This window comes from Lactuca saligna, chromosome 9 (genome assembly GCF_052625555.1).
Source record: "Lactuca saligna cultivar CGN05327 chromosome 9, ASM5262555v1, whole genome shotgun sequence".
NCBI classification, from domain to species: domain Eukaryota; kingdom Viridiplantae; phylum Streptophyta; class Magnoliopsida; order Asterales; family Asteraceae; genus Lactuca; species Lactuca saligna.
In genome coordinates this window covers 98,131,364-98,151,361 of record NC_136425.1, presented here as the reverse complement: position 1 = coordinate 98,151,361, position 19,998 = coordinate 98,131,364, and the positions used below count along the sequence as shown (strand labels likewise).

At 37.6% G+C, this 19,998-nt stretch overlaps 3 protein-coding genes across 3 annotated transcripts; 1 reads left to right on the top strand and 2 right to left on the bottom strand.

The window, feature by feature from the left end:
• Nucleotides 1–395: 395 nt before the first annotated feature.
• Nucleotides 396–4,337, bottom strand: LOC145014497 (proline-rich family protein). The gene is made up of 3 exons (XM_078972879.1): nt 4,040–4,337; nt 1,674–1,808; nt 396–1,010 (listed from the first exon to the last, which is right to left on the bottom strand). The coding sequence occupies exons 1-3, from the start codon at nt 4,220–4,222 to the stop codon at nt 522–524; spliced, it is 807 nt and encodes a 268-aa protein (XP_078829005.1). The 5' UTR covers nt 4,223–4,337; the 3' UTR covers nt 396–521.
• Nucleotides 4,338–4,469: 132 nt separating this feature from the next.
• On the top strand, nt 4,470–6,744 carry LOC145014498 (14-3-3-like protein G-BOX factor 14 kappa). Its single transcript, XM_078972880.1, has 4 exons — nt 4,470–5,009; nt 5,186–5,308; nt 6,313–6,429; nt 6,553–6,744. The coding sequence occupies exons 1-4, from the start codon at nt 4,524–4,526 to the stop codon at nt 6,568–6,570; spliced, it is 744 nt and encodes a 247-aa protein (XP_078829006.1). The 5' UTR covers nt 4,470–4,523; the 3' UTR covers nt 6,571–6,744.
• A 1,708-nt stretch (nt 6,745–8,452) lies between these two features.
• CUTA (Nitrogen regulatory PII-like, alpha/beta) lies at nt 8,453–10,051 on the bottom strand. Its single transcript, XM_078972351.1, has 6 exons — nt 9,876–10,051; nt 9,655–9,773; nt 9,247–9,309; nt 9,066–9,097; nt 8,822–8,916; nt 8,453–8,682 (listed from the first exon to the last, which is right to left on the bottom strand). The coding sequence occupies exons 1-6, from the start codon at nt 10,016–10,018 to the stop codon at nt 8,601–8,603; spliced, it is 534 nt and encodes a 177-aa protein (XP_078828477.1). The 5' UTR covers nt 10,019–10,051; the 3' UTR covers nt 8,453–8,600.
• Nucleotides 10,052–19,998: the final 9,947 nt, after the last annotated feature.

Here is a 19,998-nt window from a genome sequence, read left to right as displayed (position 1 = left end):
GTCTAAAAAACTAACGAACTGGATACCTGATTTTGGAACCGCTACCCGCCGGCTCCGATTCCGGTTCCAATATTTTAGGAACCGGTATCACCGGTTCCGGTTCCAACTTTCTAGAAACCGTCGGTTCCGGTTGTGGTTCCAATTCCAGTCAAATATGACGGATACCCGCCTATGCTCACCCCTAACCCTTGATGAAACCAGGACCTCACATAACATGATATTATTACCAAATCGTGCTTATTAGAAATTAGATCTATCAAAATAAAGACAAAAGTACGAATCCAAAACCAAAAAAAATCCAAATCTTGTAGAGTCATTATTGTTGGTTATGTATATCAATTTTAGTGCAACGGTTTCTAGTCTTACTTACCGAAATGTGAGGTAAATCTAAATCATACTAGAAAATGCTAGGATCGGTAAGATGAAGAAAGCAGAAAGTATACAACACATACATGGAAACTTCATTTAACTTACATATAAGAAAGAAAAAAAATTGAACAACCATAATAGGTCGCTATAATTTATCCTGATCCTACCTCAACCTCTAATGCTTGTGGAGTCGCAATAGCAGTCTCTTCCGAGTTTTCAGTTGAAGTTGATGTGACTGCATCCGTGGTAGAATCAATAGAAGCTTCCGAATCAATTTGTGGGACTGGGACTGGGACTGGGACTGAGACTGAGCTCTCAGGTGTTTCAGCTGAAGTTGATGACATGACAGCATCTGAAGTTTGCGTTGCGACTGAGCTCTCTGGTGTTTCAGCCGAAGCTTGTGTTGGGACAATTTCTGAAGGTTTAAATTTGGTAATGTAGTAACTAAGGGAGGGGCCCGCATAATCGAATGTTTTTATTGGAGGAGGCGAGTTCTTCCCAACTTGAAGGAGTATCACAGATGCAGCAGCAACAGCAATAATGCCTGAGAAACCAACTAGGGCTGCTGTGTTTTCGGCTCCATCTGCAGATGTACCCGAACTCCCTGAGCTGATTGCACTCTCTGCCACGTAAACTGCAGGCTGCACCATCACTATCAAATTATTATTCATTTTTATCACATGCTCTCATGTTTGGTTTAGATTGTAGGATATGAACCATTTTTTTTATATTATATGTTACAATGGAGTTTCGTGACAAAAATAAAAATTAAGCATAAAAAACCCCCCATTAAACTCAACTAGGAATGTAATAACAAAATATATATTAACATGTAGAAATTGGAATTATAATTTGGTCGAACTCCATAAAAATTAAAAACCACTCTACTTTATTTTTAGTTGAACCACTGAAAGAATATTCACCGATTGTTTTTTTAAAAAAACCACAATTTTTTCTCCGGTAATTGACTGTAAAAAGCAATTGGAAGATGATTTTTCTGGTTGAAGATGGTTTTGTAGAAAAAAATATTCTTAATGGTTAAATACGATATTTTTTTTTCCCTTCTGAGTGGTTAGTCCAAACAAATTCCAAACTATAGTGGTTTTTATAGAATTCGAAGTTTTACGAAGTATTTTTTTAGAATTGAAAAAAAATGAAGTACAGTACATGAAATTTAATTATAATTTTAAAATTTATGTTAATAAAAGTTACCTACAAATAAAATTAAAGCAAATTGTGAATTTTCATTTCATTACATGAATTGTTTTTGTAAGTGGTAAAAAAAAAACCTTGGAATAACTAACCTCAACTGAGTATATATTTGTTTGACCAGCTGTGTCCTTCTCAACATAACCACTCCATTCACGTCTACGAGGTGGGAATGTTCCCGCCACTTTGGTTTTCTCCCCGGCTAACCACTCCATGCTCACTTTCCCCACCTATTTTTCCACAACCGATATTTATCACAATTTGCTACTATAAATTATCATGCAATCTATCAAACTTCAACTGATTTCAATTTATTTCTTTTACAAAAAAACCGATTTCAATATATTTCTTTTACAAAAAAACCGAAACATGTGTGAATTTGTTAGACCTTGTTTCTTACACTGATGGCATTTGACAACAGTTGTTCCATTGACATATTCAATCCAACACATGTCAAACACAGTACAAGACCATCTGTCATTTTTTGGGGCCTAAGGCTCCAAGATGTTGGCCTTGTAAAAATTAAAATTTCAATATTTATTATTATTATTATTATGTTAAACCTTTACTTCACAAATAAAGGTTAACATCAATACCCCGTCTATTATGTTACGTATATACTGAAAAATATGAAAAAGGTGTGTTTGGGGCTTGGTAAACAATGGACTGGGGACCGAATAGGACACCTATTGCATTTTTTGTAGTGAAACAAGTTGGGAGAGGGACACGGGCTCGATCTCCTATATGTAAAAAAGACATGAATGCCCTTCTCATAGAAACTAGCACTAGAAAACTTGTTAACTCCTTTCCTATGTAACAAACACAACCCAAATGAAACAAAATGAATACATTAATTCTTAGATATATAGAACGACATTGGATATTATTTGAAACTCGTCTGAATTATAATATGCATGTAGTGGTAGGAAGCTTGAGGATAATCAAATGGGTAACTGTGATGAGAGACTCACCAAGTACAAGGAAAAAGAAATTTGATTGGATGAATGACAACACAAAGCCCATGACATTATTAGTTTTATAACTGTTTAGAGTAGAAATTTAGCTAAAACAAGAAGCCATTTAATACACATTTAGTACAGCAAGAATCCATCACTTCAAATGTTCCTTGCTTATTTTTTCATGTCACCTGATGGAAACAAATACCTTGTAGGAAGATATCATATGATGTCTCTTATTTACACTGGAGGCCAATACTTTACTTGTATATAGATTAAAGGTATTGTGGGATTAGATGTAATGTAGTTTAGAAGTTTGCAAATAGACCAATATATTTATTAGGAGAGAGGAAGACTGATTTTTACTACCCCATCCATGTGGGATCAGTAAACTAAAACAACTAAAAATCAAGTAAAATAAGCTAAAGAGATTCGAATCCTAGACCTCAAATGCATATGTTCATTACCTTAACCAACTAGCCATGCTACTAATTGTTATAAAACTACACATATTTGTATATAACATCTATAAATTAAATATATTTCTAAGCAATTTATACTGTGAGGTTCGGTTTTTTTTGCGGCTTTCTAATTCCTAAAATCGAAACCAAACTGGATATTTTGGTTTTTGAAAAATTGGAACCCAAACCATCAGTTTTATGTTGGGTTTCAATTTTTCGGTTTTTTTTTACGGTTTTTGCAAATTTTGTTTTCCCCTAATGAAAAGTGCTTAGTATTAGGTTGACATTGATATAGAAGTATTGATTGGTAGTTTTTTTTCAAAATAGAATGCTATAAGATGAAAGTAGATACTATAATACACTTTTCTAATGAAAGTAGATTGTTATTTCTTTTGTTTAACCGTTTTTATACTTTCAAAGGTGATAGGAATTTAAAATTATGGAAGTAAATTTTGATAATGGCTCATACTAAATAATATCTTCCTTTACTAATAAAAGAATAGTTATTAGTATCGTTTGTAATTTTCTCATAATTTATGTTTTCTTTTCAAATGCTGTATAAAAATGACACTTGTCATTTCTCATTATTTTTTTATTTTTTAAAAAACATTAATGTTGATAATAAATTAAACAATTATTTATTTGATCATTGATTTTTAGAAGAAATTTAAATTTGTCTTGAATAAATTTTGATTATGATTGTCGATAGATAATTAATTGTATTTCTATATTGAAAATCCTATAGAATCATGTTTAATTAATAATTTATTGAAAAAGTGATTAATAATTATAAATTTTTACTATAAAAATTAATTATTTTTATAAAGATGGTTCTCACGAATAATAAACTAACGTAGGTATTTTGCCAGAGATATATTAGGGTAGATGTTAAATTCATGATAAAATGCATACTTAAAATTTAAATTTAAAATCATTAGTATCAAAAAATTACTCAAATGAAAAGTCATTTTTGTATTCATACACTATGAAATGAAACAATTCTAAAACAAAATCCACCTCAAAACAGATTCAATAAGAGAATACCTCTTTGTCCGGGGCGCATTCTTCAACATTGCAGTCTTCTTGCTCATCGGAGGAGGAAGCTCGAATTTTAAAAAAATTGAGATTCTGCTTCTGTTGCTTCCTATAAGGATCGTTGTTAAAGAATCGTAACCTCATGTTTGTGCTACAGCTGTTTGCTGATAACGCAGCAGCAGATGAAGCCATTTGATGAAATTCAAAGCTTCGCTTGTCTTAGGAATCAATGATAAAGGATGAATTAGAGGAAGAGTTTTTATCAAATGTTTGTGTTTGTGTTTGTGTTTGTGTAGCCATGGTGGTTTGGGATTTCTTTTGAGAGTGCGTGTGGCTAATATTTAGCAGTCGCGCTGTCTTCTTCTCCAGCGTCGATTGTTTTTAATCGGTCTGACAGCGACTGCTGGGACCCGATCCAATACATACCGCCAAACACCTAATCCCACAGTATTTTCTCAGTCGCCTCTCTTTCTCTTTCACAACCAACATCACCATGCCGGAAAATTTAACGAGAGAGCAGTATGTGTACATGGCGAAGCTTGCGGAGCAAGCCGAGAGGTACGAAGAGATGGTGAAATCCATGGAAAAGCTCGTCGTTGCAACGACGCCGGCGGCTGAGCTGACTGTCGAGGAGCGTAACCTTTTATCAGTCGCCTACAAGAACGTTATCGGCTCTCTTCGAGCGGCTTGGCGAATCGTCTCATCGATCGAACAAAAGGAGGAGTCCCGAAAAAACGATGACCACGTCATGCTTGTCAAGGACTACAGATCTAAGGTCGAGGATGAGCTATCGGATGTGTGCTCGGGAATATTGAAGCTCATGGATTCGCATCTGGTGCCATCGGCATCTACCGGTGAATCGAAGGTATTTTATTTGAAGATGAAAGGAGATTATCATCGTTATTTGGCTGAATTTAAAGCTGGAGATGAGCGAAAGGCATCAGCAGAGGCTACTATGAACTCCTATAAAGCTGCTCAGGTAGGTTTTCTCTTCAATCCTCAAGATCTGTTCTATAATTTGATTTACCAATCTTCTACTTTGTTCAATTTTGTATATAGATTCACTTTTCTGCTTTACATATGTTCGAATCTTCTAATTGAACTTGAAGAACAGTAGATTATATAATCTTGTTAACATATTGTTGTGTGGTGAAGGATATTGCACTGGTGGATTTGGCTCCAACACATCCAATAAGATTGGGTCTGGCACTTAATTACTCGGTGTTCTACTATGAGATTCTGAATTCATCTGACAAGGCGTGTAGCATGGCAAAACAGGTAAACTGGATACCAATTTGAATTGCTTTTCTTGATTTTCTTCTATTCTATTGTGAGGATTTAATGTCTGTTATTGCTTGTTGCATCAATTTCACATTCAATGATTCCTGCAGATGATGATTCTGCAGGGGTAATTCAAAACTAATTACAGAGGATTCATAAATTAATGGGCTAAATAGAAGAAATAGCAACATAATTGATAATTGTATTTATTTGTTGGTTATAGCACCCTAATAGCATGTTAGCTTTTTGTAAAGCTTTTTACTGTTTGAATAAGCTTTTGGAAAGCTTTTTAAGTAGCTTTTTTTGAGGGGTGCTCCAACCTCTTAATAATACTCTTATAGGTTTTTTCCATTTTGGCCCTTCCGCCCTTACATTACATAACACTTGAGTTTACACCCTAGTTATATTTAGATATTAATTTTTCTTATTTTGTTATTAGTTAATCTGTTTCAAAAATACGATGAGACTTAAAAATTGAAAAATCATGAGGGGTATTTGTATAGAGTAAATTACTGAAATCGTCGCTATAGTTTGATCAAAATTGCACTTTTGGTCCCTAACTTTTTTTTTTGCAGTCGGATCCTCCTTGTACTTTGATATTGTTGCATTTTTCGTCCCTATGGTTTGGTCAAAATTGCATGTTTGGTCCCTAACTTTATATATGTTAGGGACGAAAAATGCAACAAAATCAAACCAAAAGAACGATCCAAGTGCAACGAAAAATTTAGGGACCAAACATGTAATTTTGACCAAACCATAGGGACGATTTCAATAATTCACTCATTTGTATAACATATGAGAAAGTTAAAAATAAAAATAGATTAGTTAATTTTTAAGAAAAGCTTTTGAAAAAGTTATACCATGGTTAGTGGAAAGGTCAAAAATAGTAATTCTTTAAGAGGTTACATTGCACTAATTTCATATATATATATATATATATATATATATATATATATATATATATATATATATATATATATATATATTTCCCATATGGGTAGGCATTTGAGGAAGCCATTGCTGAGCTGGACACTTTGGGTGAAGACTCGTACAAGGATAGCACTCTGATTATGCAACTATTGAGGGACAATCTCACTCTTTGGACTTCAGATGCACAGGTTTCAATAAATTTTTGTTATGTTTAATATATTATTTTTATAAAAGAAATAGATCAATTATAATTTTAAATAATGTACTATAGTGTAATGACTTGAGACACTTTTATGTTGGGTGTACTACAGGACTTGGATGAGCCCTAAATACTTATGCTGTTGAAGACTGGAACTTGTATGTCATTGACTCATTTCTATGATGCTAACTTATTCTGTCAACATTATCTGTTTTATATGCTGAAATTGTTTGCTAAATGCAAGAAATAACGACATACTTGTATTTATTTGTGTACTATAGCATCATACTTTCATTTCTTTCTATTATTGCATTCTACTTTCAATCTCTTTCTTGTGTAAATTCAATCCAACCCGCAAAATATAACACTTTTTTTTTAACATTTAGATGGTGTTAAAAATTATGAAAGGAATAATAAATAATATTAAGGATGATTCGAAGGTAAAATTAGAGAAGATTTATCTAACAATGGAGTTCTTTCTAGCCATGCTCTACGCCGATTTCAAATTAGAAAGAATGGATGATGGAATGATAGACATCTTTCACAAATCACAATCACTATCCAGGGCTTGGGTCAGTTAGGGTTAATGATATTTTTCTTTTTAAAAAAAGGTTGGATGATCCTCAACTTTCCAACACTACACCCCCTTCCAACATCCTCAACTTTCCAACACTTAACCAAACCCGAAACCAAATCTAGTTCAAAAAACCACCCATAATACTAGATGAAGATGAACAGACCCTCCATTTAGGATTGAATGTTGTGTCAAGAATTTGGGCTATTTCACATTCGGAAATCATAAATCCAGATTGCAAGAATGTAGATTGTCACCTCCATCTCGTTTGAGTTATACATACAAGTGAAACCATGAACTATCTTTGGTGGGGAATCGAAAATTCAAAACCAAGAAAAACATACCCAAAAAACGATGAAAATATACTAATCTTGAAACCATATACTGATGCTCTAACCCAAAAAGTAGGCACCTTGAAGCTTCGTTTGAAAAAAGTAAAAAATTGAAGCTCAAGGATTGATCTTTGGGTCCTATAAGTCTGGATTTTCTAGATCAACATATGAAAAAACCCACCAAACAGCAAATATCCCCAAAACCAGAAGTTTCATCAACCCATTGCCCCAAATCGCAAATTTTTTTCTGAAAAAAGTACAATTTAACAACAATCGTTATTGCTTTGTGATTTGGGGGTTGTGTTATACATAAAGATAGAATTGAAATTGGAAAGCAAACCAACAAACAACAAAACCATTGGTGCAATTTATTCTACAATGAAATTCCTCGTCAAAAAATCAAACAATTAATGGGTATTATATAAGTCGAATATATACGGGAATTTTAGTTTAATTCGCCTATTATTCAAGGTTTAGGGTTGGTTGAATCGATCTTGCATCTTGGGTTTGTTGAATCCACTTGCATCTGGTGTACTGCATCAAAGACCTTTTTTTTTATCATCTAATTTGTAGTAGGTTATTTGCTTCACATATTTTTATTTATTTATTTATATATTTATTATTCTTTTGCAACTGATTTAGATGTAAGTGTAAGGTATTTTATTAAACAAATTTGTTAATAAATTAATAATATAATAGATAAAAAAGAATTATTAAGGGCAAAATAGTATTTTTTTTAAGTTAGACACAACCAACCATGCTACAAAAAAACATAACTTACTAAAAAGTTGAAAAAAAAAAGTTTAAAGACTAAATAGGCAACTTACCTCAAACCACAAAGACCATTCGTTTAATTTACTACAAATATTGATTTTATTATTTTGTTTAATAATTTCAAGCAATGTTCATAAACTCTGGCGTTTTTTAAAGTAAACCATATCCAGCTTTGCTTACCATCAATCACATTCTCCCTTCCCTTTTTTTGTATGCGGGTCACAAAATCCAGACCGCTGACCCGCCCGGATCCACAACCCACATAAAATTTGGTAATACGATATCACAATGTCCATATATATATATATATATATATAGCATGGAAGACCATGTAAATAACAAGTCCAATCATCTTATTTCTTACCTACCAGATTAATTAGGGTTAAAACCATATTCATAGTAAGACCATTTTTACAGACATCATTCTCACACCATATGATATATAATATATAATAATATAAAGAAAATCACAACTACCATTCACTCCCTTGTGCTGTTTTTGAGCCATTCCAAGTAGGGGACACTGCCTCCGGTTATAGGCATTGCAATCACTTCAGGCACTCTGTTTCAAGTTTCAACATCAAATAACTTTTTATATATATTTAACCTTATTTATTTATTTTTTCTCAAATAATCTTTAAACATCATTCATCCTTACCACACCTAATAGAAAAAAAAAAAATAAAAAAAAAATCACTTACTCGTATTCATGATTTGCCTTCACATGCTCAGTTAGAGCACTCAAAAGTGATTCTCTAGTTTTAATTATCAGCAGTTCCTCTGAATCCGTTTGTATCTGAAAATTCAACACAAGAATATTCAACTCACTTTTATGTATCGTGAATATAAGTCGTTATATTTTCTCAAATATTTTATATATTATTAACAAACAACACTAAATGGGACATAAAAAAAATAGGGCATAAGCCAAAATAGAAATCGTACCTCTCCTTCCCACAGGTATACTGACTCGATGCCTGTGATTGAAAATAAAAGGTCAAAAGGTCAAACTTTTATGATATATGCTATTTAAAGCAATCAAAATATCAATAAAATATTTGAACTTGTTGAAGTTGAAATTCATAAAATAGCAGAAAAGATTCTAAAAATTTATATCCAACAATACCTGGTACCCTGTTGACACAAGCTGCAAGTTTTTCTTTGACAATGCTTGCTGCTAATTTCTTACCTAAACAAAAGGAACGCACGAAGCATAACAAAATCAGCATTCAGAAGTTTGGAACAAAGAAACAATGCAACTGTAAAAGAGTTTGTATCCGTTTTAAAGCAACTTTGATTCCTTTCCAAAATCAAAACAAAAAAGCCTTGAAAAATTGTTACTGTCTCCATACCATGATTGGAAGAAAACATTTTTATAATCAGCATAAATAAACCCTTGTATAGAGTTTGTAATGTTAAGAAAGTACCTCGATAGCATCCATCATAAATTTATAAAGCTTAAATCAATCAGTTTCATCCAAATGCAAAATTCGCAGTGAACAATAACAAGAGAATCGAATTATCTGCAACGAACCTGCCTCTTTGTTTGGTACAGTCACGTACACAACGATACTTGGCACAGTCGTTTGATTTGATGCTTCCATTCTTATACCGCTACTACGAAATCCCTGCGTTTTGCTACCGAAACTCAACCTAAACCGATTGAAGATGTTAGCAATTTTTTCAAGTCACTATACAAAAGCGAATTAGGGCAAAGAAGAACCCTAGGAATTGGAGGAGCGGAGAGAAGGGTACCGTGATAGGGGATTGTAAGAGAGAGAAAGTGATGGCTGAAGATTGTGGAGACCTAAGCTGAGCAAACAAAAGGCACCCACTAATGGCAATCGCCGACGAACCGCCGACGATGAGACGATCGGAATAAGCGCAGAAATGGACATTTTAAAGCTTTATTTTGATTTTTGATTCCATTTTGCATTTGTGATTGTCTCAAAGAAATTCAGTTTTATTGGGCTTTTTAAAGCCCAATGTCTTGAAATGGTTAAGTCTTTTGGATTCTGTCTTAAAAACGATTCGGTCTCTGTCTCGAACGGTTTAGGATTGGACTTTTTCGATCCAGTCTTATAGGCTTCCCGTGCACATTTTTTTTTTGGTTCTGTTGGGGTTCAGTTTCAGTATTTTTGATATCAAATTTTTCCGTAAAGTAAATTATTAAAATGATATTAAGTTTGATAAAAGAAAAAAAAGTTAGATGACGTGTGATTAATAATTATATAAATTAACACAAAAATGATATGTTTATAAATTTTAGTTACTGGTCTTTTTTAAAACCGGATTATTTTTGTGTTGGTCTCACAACGATTATGTCTTTTTTGGGATCAATCTTTTTGTACTGATCTACTCAGTTCTAGTCTTTTAGAGAAACCATCCAAAAATAGTTGTCTTATTTGTTCGATTTAGATTAACATAATCCATTTCGTATTTCCAATCGTAATATTAGAAAGAAAATCAAAATAATACTTTTTAGCATTAAAGGGGTATTAAAAGGGTAGTTATATGTTAAGATATCATATAAGCCATCCCCAACCTTAACATTATATATTTACACAAAGTGATAAATATAATGTAAAAGATAATACAACAACTAAATTCTTTCTGACCATTTATATTATACTTATTAATGCTAAAAAGAATATTTTAGAAATATTTTATTTTATCCGATTTTTATAATGTGAAAGATAGCGTATTTATCAACTACTAGTTTCTAACCCATGGAAATCATGGTTATAAAACTAATTAAACTTTTATAGTAGAAGCTCAAAATTATTAATTAATTATTTTAAATAAATTATTAATTACAACAAGACTAAGGCCTAATCTTACAATCTAGAAGGACCAAAAGTCAAATAATCCACCAAGGCCCAAAACTCCCAAATTCAGATGGCCCAACTAAACCCCATCCTTCTAAGCCCAAAACATGGCCCAAAGTTACAGCCCAAATTCGCAAAGCCACATGGCTGAGTACGCAGGGCTTACTTAACATGTACGATAAGCGTACTGGCTCAAGGGCTTATACGCTACGCGTACAGGCTTGTACGCCCAGCATACTCTTCCAGTTTTGCCACCTTTTAGTTTCAGCTCTTAACCCATTAATGTAGATCTGACTTCCTTAAGCTAGATTACCACGTAAAGTTTCTAACTTTACGTTCATGCATGGTTTAATGAAGCTCTTAAGCTCAACAAGGACTTAATAAGTAATTTAATGCATGCATGAGGCCCTAAGCTCCATAACGTTGGCACCTTTAAGCATAAGGGGCCCATGAAAAACCTAGATATGAAAGGATAAGTTCTTGGGATGACTTAACTCAACAATCCACCCAACAATGGCCAAAAGCATGACAAATCATCCCAAAAAGAGATCTAAACAGCTAGAAGTCAAGATGAAAACTTGATACCTCAAAAGCTTTGCAAAAAGGGTGGTGATTCTGGATCCAAGACCTTCTCTCCAAGCTAAGTAACTTCAAGCTTCTTTAACTCCTTCAAAATGCACAAAATGAACAACAAATTCTCTGTAAGGGCTCAAACACCCAACAATGGAGGCTACGACTCGTTTATAGGGTTTTGGGGCTTTAAGGGCTGGTAAGAAGGCCAACTATAATGAATAATGATGCTTATATAGGGTGCAAAACCCCTAAACTATGGTTTCATTAAAGTCCACGTACGCCCAACGTACGCACACGTACGCTAACATAAGTGACCTAGGTCTCGACTCACCATCAACTCAGTACGCTAATCGTACCAAGTGACACACCCCACCCACTGGTTTTACAACTAGTACGCTAAGCGTACCAAGTGGTATGTCCCGCGTACTACTTCAAGGACTAAAATGAACAAAATTCAAAAATAATGGGCCATATGTATCACACCCCCAAACCAGAACGGCGGAAACGTTCGGGGGAGGAGGACGTCATATTCAGTATCATAACAGTTCATAGAAAGGAAAGTACACACCACCATATATATTAAAGTTTCCAAGATGTTTACATAATTGTATTCATTACATGTTCAAAAGATAAATACATAAACATCATTCAAAAGAAGTAATTAACGCCAGCGCATTAATCCTAAAAGTTGATTGCCAAACCTGCTTAGCGGTTCCCTGAGAATACAAGTTATTTCAAAGAAAAAGTGTCAACAATTACGTTGGTGAGTTCATAAGTAGTTTAGAAAAATTGGATGCCATTCCAAAATGGGTGTATATTTTCCAGAAAACGCAACATTTCAAATGTAAAGAGTTGTGATTTGTTTTGTTGAAAGTGAATGTATTAAATCCAGAAAATCCCATATTTTCCCTAATGGTTGAGATATGAGTTGTTGTGTTTCCCAAGAAAAACCCTTATTTTCTTATAAAAGTATGAAATGCATATGAATGTTCGTGTTATAAGTTGTAAATAATTGCACCAGGAAAATCTCTTATTTTCCTAACATAAATGGCAGTCTCTAAGACCAAAACTTTGCAAGAAACCGACGTTCAAAAGTTGTGTCATAGTTTTATATAATAAAGCTATACGAAGATCGCATTTGTTAGATGAAGAATAGCTTTAATAGCTACTCGTTCATAAAAGCATAATACCATAATAATTGTATATCCGATGAGTTTTATAACCATACTAAACATAATATGCCTGTAACGACGTTCTTTAGGCGTCGCAGCGTTATGACAACTGTCACCCCAAAAGACGGACTGTAGCTAACAGTCAGGGCGCGGGATCATGACTTCCCGTATAGATCTATACACATTTGACACATTCTCCGAACGGGAGACTCTGGTTATAGACAGGACTTGCAACATTACTTTCTAATAAAGAAAAGTAACGTTTGAAGATATACATGTCTCATGGATTCTCAACGAAGTCGGTATTAAAGTGATAGTTTTGTATGCAAAGTTTATCCTTTTCCACAATGTTTGACAAAGCAAAATCATAAGTTTTTAGTATGTATAAAAAGACTTAACAATGAAAGGTACTTTGAAATCATTATATACTTTGTATAATGTCTAATGCACACAAAGTATGACAAGAGTTTTCCATAATAGAAATACGTTCCAAGTGATTTATTCGATAAAACAAGTGAAGTAAAACTTTATAAAATACACGATAATAACCGTATGTTTACTTGTATCCCCCCCTAAAAGAGTATAAAAGCATTTAAATGTATTTAAAGTGTGTTTGAAAGGGGTATGAACTCACTTGAAAGTTTGAAGATAGCAAGATGGAAAACCGGGCAGAGTTTCGTCTCAGGAAATGGATTTTCCTCGGAAATCTCGGGATTCCTCGGGAGTAAAGTTGACCTTCGGGACTTGCACAAAATGACCAGGGCTTCAGGGTAGTGCGAGCACGGAAAACGAGGTAAAACGCAAGCAAAAGGAGAGAGAATGGGCCATTTTCCCGGGAACCCTCGCATGCTATTTATAGGGGGGCCTGAGAGGCCTCGTACGCAGCGCGTACGTGTGCATCATGCGTGACCGAAGCCTCGACTGCCTCGGCCTCGGATGGGACGGCTCAGGCTGTTGGGTCGGATGGGACGGCGGGTTGGACGGGCGGGTCGGGTGCCTCGCATAGGGCGACGTGGACGGTTTGAGGCCAAGTTCCTCAGGTACGCGGGGCGTACAGGGGTACGCAGCGCGTACCTCGGATGAGGACGCTGACTCCCCTTCGGATAATACCGAAGTTTTAATAAAAATTATATATAAATTATTTATCAAACTTCGAAAATTCATATCTCCTTCATACGAACTCCGTTTTTGACGTTCTTTATATCCCCGCGAAGGTGAGACTACGATCTACAACTTTCATTTAGATTCCGTTGGCAAATTCCGGAATTATTTTTATTATTTATTTATTAAAATGACGTGATTAAGGAATTTTTTTAAAAATTCATAACTTATTCATACGATGTCCGATTTGAGCGTTCTTTTTATACATGTTTGTAGTTTAACGATATCTACAACTTTCATTTAGACACCTAAGGTCGGAAAGTGTTTTATTGAAATTTGCGTTTTTACGCAACTTCGTATTGCCGGTTTTTGTCGGAAAACTTAGAATGATCATAACTTCTTCGTTATAACTCGGATTTTTGTGTTATTTATATGTTTGGAAACCTTAAGACGATAACTACCACATAGTGTACTCCAAATAGAGTTTTTGAATACTTCATTTTTCGATGATATTCTAATTCTTTTCTCAAAAAGGTTACAGGACTCGATTTTTACTGACTTGAAATAACGGGTTGTTACATCATCCCCCCGTTAGAGGGAATTTCGTCCCGAAATTTTAATACAAAAGAAGAGTCTTAGGGGCTGGGAAAGAGATGTGGATACTTCTGTTGCATTTTATCTTCTCGTTCCCACGTGAACTCAGGTCCCCTCTTAGTATTCCATCGGACCTTTACTATTGGAATGCGACTCTGTTTAGTTCGTTTAACTTCCCTATCCATGATCTCGATGGGTTCTTCCACAAAGTTAAGATTTTCATTTAGTTCGATCTCATCGAGTGGAATTACAAGTGTTTCGTCGGACAAACACTTCTTCAGGTTTGATACGTGGAATACTGGATGTACTTTGTTAAGCTCTATTGGAAGTCGGAGTTTGTAGGCTACTGGACCAACCCTTGAAATGATTTCGAAGGGTCCAATGTACCTAGGATTTAGCTTCCCATGCTTTCCAAAGCGTATCATTCCCTTCCAGGGTGAGACCTTCAGTAGTACCCGATCGCCAATCTGAAATTCCAAGGGTTTACGTCTTTTGTCGGCATAGCTCTTTTGCCTATCCCTCGAGGATTTCAGTCGTTCTCGTATTTGCACGATCTTTTCAGTAGTTTCTCTGATGATCTCTGGACCAGTGAGGGTGCTATCAGGGACTAGACCTTTTGCTAGTTGTGTGTCTCCCACTTCCGTCCAGCATAGAGGTGATCTGCACTTACGACTGTAAAGGGCTTCAAATGGAGTAGTATTGATACTAGTATGATAACTATTGTTATAAGAGAACTCAACCAAAGGTAAGTGAACATCCCATGCTTTACCAAAGTCGATTACACATGCTCGCAACATGTCTTCCAAGGTTTGGATCGTTCTTTCGCTCTGTCCGTCAGTTTGGGGGTGATAGGCTGTACTCATGTCCAATCTTGTTCCCATGGATTTTTGCAATGATTGCCAGAATCTAGACGTGAATCTGCTGTCTCTATCCGAGATGATAGACATTGGCACTCCATGGAGTCGTACGATCTCTCGGATGTAGATTCTCGATAGCTTTTCCATTTTATCAGTTTCCTTGATCGGTAGGAAATGAGCGGACTTGGTTAATCTATCGACGATTACCCAAATAGTATCTTGGCCACACTGAGTTTTGGGCAGTTTCGTTATGAAGTCCATGGAAATCTGCTCCCATTTCCACTCAGGAATTTCAGGTTGTTGGAGTAGTCCTGAGGGTTTCTGGTGTTCTATTTTGATCTTGGCGCAAGTCAAACACTTGCTCACATATGTAGCGATCTCTGCTTTCATGTTTGGCCACCAGTAGAGTTGTTTGAGATCTTGATACATCTTGTCTGACCCGGGGTGTACGGAGTATGGAGTCTTGTGTGCCTCGCTCATAACTACCTCTCTAAGTCCACCAAACTTGGGCGTCCATATTTGGTTCATGAGGTAGCGTGCTCCGTCACTCTTGATTTCTAAATTCTTGTCCATTCCCCTAAGGGTCTCACCTGTCACGTTTTCGGGTTTCAAGGCCTCTATTTGAGCTTCCTTGACTTGTGTCGATAGGTGCGAATGGATTGACATGGCTAATGACTTCACTCTTCGGCCAGAGTACTCCTTACGACTAAGGGCATCTGCCACGACGTTAGCCTTTCCTGGATGATAGCGAATCTCACATTCGTAGTTGTTGAGCAATTCGACCCAACGTCGCTGTCTCATGTTCAACTCCTTCTGGTCGAAGATGTGTTGTAGGCTCTTGTGGTCTGTAAAGATAGTGCATTTGGTACCATATAGGTAGTGTCTCCAGATTTTAAGAGCGAAGACCACCGCCCCAAGTTCTAAATCATGAGTGGTGTAATTGACCTCATGCGTTTTCAGTTGTCGTGAGGCATATGCAATAACCTTTCCCCTCTGCATTAGTACACAACCCAACCCTTGCTTCGAAGCGTCGCAATACACCACAAAATCTTCGGTCCCTTCTGGGAGAGAAAGGATGGGCGCGCTGCAAAGGGCCTGTTTCAATGTTTGAAATGCAGCATCTTGCTTTTCTCCCCAATTGTAGGTCACACCTTTCTGGGTTAAGGCGGTAAGAGGCTTTGCGATGCTGGAGAAATTCTGGATGAACCTTCAGTAATAACCAGTAAGACCTAGAAATTGGCGAATTTCTGTTGGTGTAGTTGGCGCATACCAGTTTTTGATAGCCTTGATTTTTGATGGATCCACGTGGATTCCTTCCTTGCTGACCACGTGACCGAGGAAGTCCACCTTTCTAATCCAAAATTCACATTTTGAGAATTTTGCATACAGTCTCTCAGTCCGTAACGTCTCTAAAACTTGCCTCAGATGTTGACCATGCTCTTCTTTATTCTTTGAATAAATGAGTATGTCGTCTATGAATACTATCACGAATTTATCCAAGAATGGACGACATACTCGATTCATTAGGTCCATGAATACGGCCGGGGCATTGGTTAGTCCGAACGGCATCACTACGAACTCGTAATGTCCGTATCGTGTTCGGAAGGCCGTCTTGGAAATATCACTCTCTAGGACTCGCAGCTGGTGATATCCCGACCTCAGATCGATCTTGGAGAAGTAGTTGGCTCCTTGGAGTTGGTCGAATAAGTCATCGATTCGGGGTAGGGGGTATCGGTTCTTGATGGTAAGTTTGTTGAGTTCTCGGTAGTCGATGCACATTCTGAATGATCCATCCTTCTTTTTCACGAACAGTACGGGTGCTCCCCATGGCGAGAAGCTCGGCCTGATGAATCCTTTTCCAAGTAGTTCATTCAGTTGGCTGGATAGCTCTTGCATCTCTACCGGGGCTAATCGATAGGGTGCTTTGGCTACTGGGGTAGCTCCGGGAACCAGATCGATTCGGAACTCAACTTGTCTCGCGGGTGGTATTCCCGGAAGGTCCTCGGGAAAAACGTCGGGAAAATCGCGTACGTCGGGCACACTCTTGATGTCTTGGACTTCGCGTTTCACATCTACAACATGTGCCAAGAACGCGTGACACTCCTTGCGTAGGCATTTCCGAGCTTGGATACTTGAGATGATACGAAGAGTGGTACTTGGTTTGTCGCCCAAGACAATGAAAGTTTCGCCGGTTGGCAGATTAAGGCGAACGGCCTTATCGTAACATAGAATGTCCGCATGATGAGAACTTAGCCAATCCATGCCAATGATGACATCGAAACTCTTAATCGAGACTGGCATGAGGTTGATTGAAAAGGGATTATCGTTTAAAGTTAGGGTGCAGTTTAAGTATATCTCCTTAGTGCCTTCGGTTTTCCCGTTGGCCATTTCTACTATGAATGGTTCACTTAATGATTGTGGTATTGATTTTAGCAGGCCTTTAAAGTCGTGACTCACAAAACTCCTTTCCGCTCCACTATCAAACAAAATGCATGCATACGAGTTATCGAGAAGAAACGTACCCGTAACAACAGTAGGGTCCGCAATGGATTCATCTTGTCCCATTGCGAAAACTCGGCCCCTTCCGCCGGTATTTCGGTTGTTTGCCTTTGGGCAGTCCCTGCGGTAGTCCCCCGTGTCTCCGCACTCAAAGCAGACGCGGCTTACCCCGGTATTAGTAGTGGGGACGGATGGTTGGGTTGGCCCTTTGCAATAGCGGGTTGTATGTCCCTTTTTATTACACTTGGTGCATTGAAGATCATGGCAAGGACCATGGTGGTGGAAGCTGCATCGGTTGCACTTAGGAAGTTTCCCATTATATGAGCTTGTGGGGGCAGGGTTCACAGGTACAGTCATAGCGTGGGTCGCTATTACTTGTTGTTTCTTGGGGTTTTCCTGGAGATTTTGTCCCCTCCTTTTGTTCCAAGGCCTGCTCTGGCCCTGAGCCTCCCTAGGTGGATTTGCGGTTGCTGAAATGATACTGGGTTTTACTCCGTGGTCGATGAGTCACTGAGCCAGGCGTTTAGCGCTGTTGTAGGTAACAGGGCCGGAAGCTAGGACATGCCCTTGAATCTTGGGTGACAACCCCCAAATGTACCTTTCAACCTTCTTTGATTCTGGGTTGACCATGGTAGGGCACAGTGCAGCGAGGTCGTTGAACCTAGCTGTGTAGGTGACTAGGTCAGACCCAGTCATTTTCAGATTCCAGAGCTCCTGCTCCAGCTTTTGCACTTCGCCCCTTGGGCAGTATTCTTCCAGTAGTAGAACCTTTAGATCGTCCCAACTAATGGCGTTGGCGACAGTGAGCGTCACTGAATTCACATGGCTTTTCCACCAAGTGAGGGCTCGATCTACGAAAGTGCAAGCAACGAACTTGACTTTGCTTGCTTCTAGGCATGAGCAGATCTCGAAGACCGTTTCGGTCTTCTCGAACCATTGCATTAGTGCAATGACTCCCCCAGTTCCATTAAAAGTTTTTGGCTTAGCGTTAGAGAACTCCTTGTAAGTACATTCTCTTCCTTGGCCATGACCAGTGCCATGATTTGGATGATTCGTGCTGCTTCCCGCCCCTCCATTTCCGTGAGAGTTTATTTGCGAGAGGGCTGCAGTTACTGCTGCTGTGATAGCAGCCTGGACCATGGCTGGATCATAAGCTGGTGGTGGAGGTGGTGGTGGTACCGTGCCCGGCCTGGGCCTTAGGTTTGGACGAGGAGGCATCGTGCTGCCAAAAGAAAAAAAATATGGAAAAATTTATAAGTTTTGGCAGTTCAGAGTTGAATGATATTGAGTTAACTTCTAATAGTTCTAAGAAGTTGGGTTTGACTGACACAATGTTTTGAGCTTGAAAGTAAAGTTTGAATAGATGTACCAATGAATCGAACGAATTGCGCATGATTAACAACAACAAGAAAAGGGGTATACCCTTATATATATTAAACATATAGTCGTGTTACAGCGGGGTCTAGACAAAAGTTCTTGGCCTTTCTAAAGGCCTCCGATTACAGAACAATTTAAAGAAAATAATACTTTTATCCGAAGTCCTAATTTATAACAAAATTTTGAGAGTCGGGCAAGTACTACTTGCGGCGCGCTTTGCGTTTGGAGCTCGACTCCGTGTCGGACTGCTTCGACTCCATGAGGCATCTATCAAACGCAGCTTGTTGTTCTCTTAATTCTGCGAAGGCCGCATTTGCTTGTGCTTGAAATGCTTCGGCGCGAATGTGGATGTCGTTCTGCAACAACTCTAGGCGGTTGATATCGGCCGTGTGGATTTGTACTTCCACATTGACCTCTCGGATTCGGTTGGCTTGCACTCCGGATTGATAGCACTGGTTGGCGAGTTTGCCAACCATGACCGGAAGTGCTCGGTCGGCTGATCCCCCGCCTCTCACATCATAGAAGTCTCGGCACATGCCGTAGGGAGGGCGTAAGCTTTGTTGTTGGCTCCAATGATGGAGGTGACTTCCCCATACTGGAGTGGGTCCTTGGAAATTCCTCACGTGGACGGGAGATTGTGGGATTGGTGGATTTATAATTTCTGGCTCCGAATCCGTGCCAGAGTCATCCCCTCCCTCCAACTCTATAGGCTCTTCGTTTTCTTCAGGATCTTCTTCGATCCACCCTCCATTACCTTGGTTGGGGTAGTAGGGGTCATTGGGGTGATGGAATCCCGCCATTTAGACTGTACGAGAATAGAGTTAAAAGTTTACTATAAGCTAGAGCACATGAAACTTACCCTTAAGTTTAATGGTTG

Coding starts and splice junctions, on each gene's coding strand:
- CUTA (XM_078972351.1), bottom strand. CDS start 10,018: ATGTCCATTTCTGCGCTTATTCCGATCGTCTCATCGTCGGCGGTTCGT. Junction 9,774..9,875: donor TCTTACAATCCCCTATCACG/GTACCCTTCTCT, acceptor CAATCGGTTTAG/GTTGAGTTTCGGTAGCAAAA. Junction 8,683..8,821: donor AAGGCAAATCATGAATACGA/GTAAGTGATTTT, acceptor AACTTGAAACAG/AGTGCCTGAAGTGATTGCAA.
- LOC145014498 (XM_078972880.1), top strand. CDS start 4,524: ATGCCGGAAAATTTAACGAGAGAGCAGTATGTGTACATGGCGAAGCTT. Junction 5,010..5,185: donor ACTCCTATAAAGCTGCTCAG/GTAGGTTTTCTC, acceptor TGTGTGGTGAAG/GATATTGCACTGGTGGATTT. Junction 5,309..6,312: donor CGTGTAGCATGGCAAAACAG/GTAAACTGGATA, acceptor CCATATGGGTAG/GCATTTGAGGAAGCCATTGC.
- LOC145014497 (XM_078972879.1), bottom strand. CDS start 4,222: ATGGCTTCATCTGCTGCTGCGTTATCAGCAAACAGCTGTAGCACAAAC. Junction 1,809..4,039: donor AATGCGCCCCGGACAAAGAG/GTATTCTCTTAT, acceptor GTGGAAAAATAG/GTGGGGAAAGTGAGCATGGA. Junction 1,011..1,673: donor CAAATATATACTCAGTTGAG/GTTAGTTATTCC, acceptor GTGATGGTGCAG/CCTGCAGTTTACGTGGCAGA.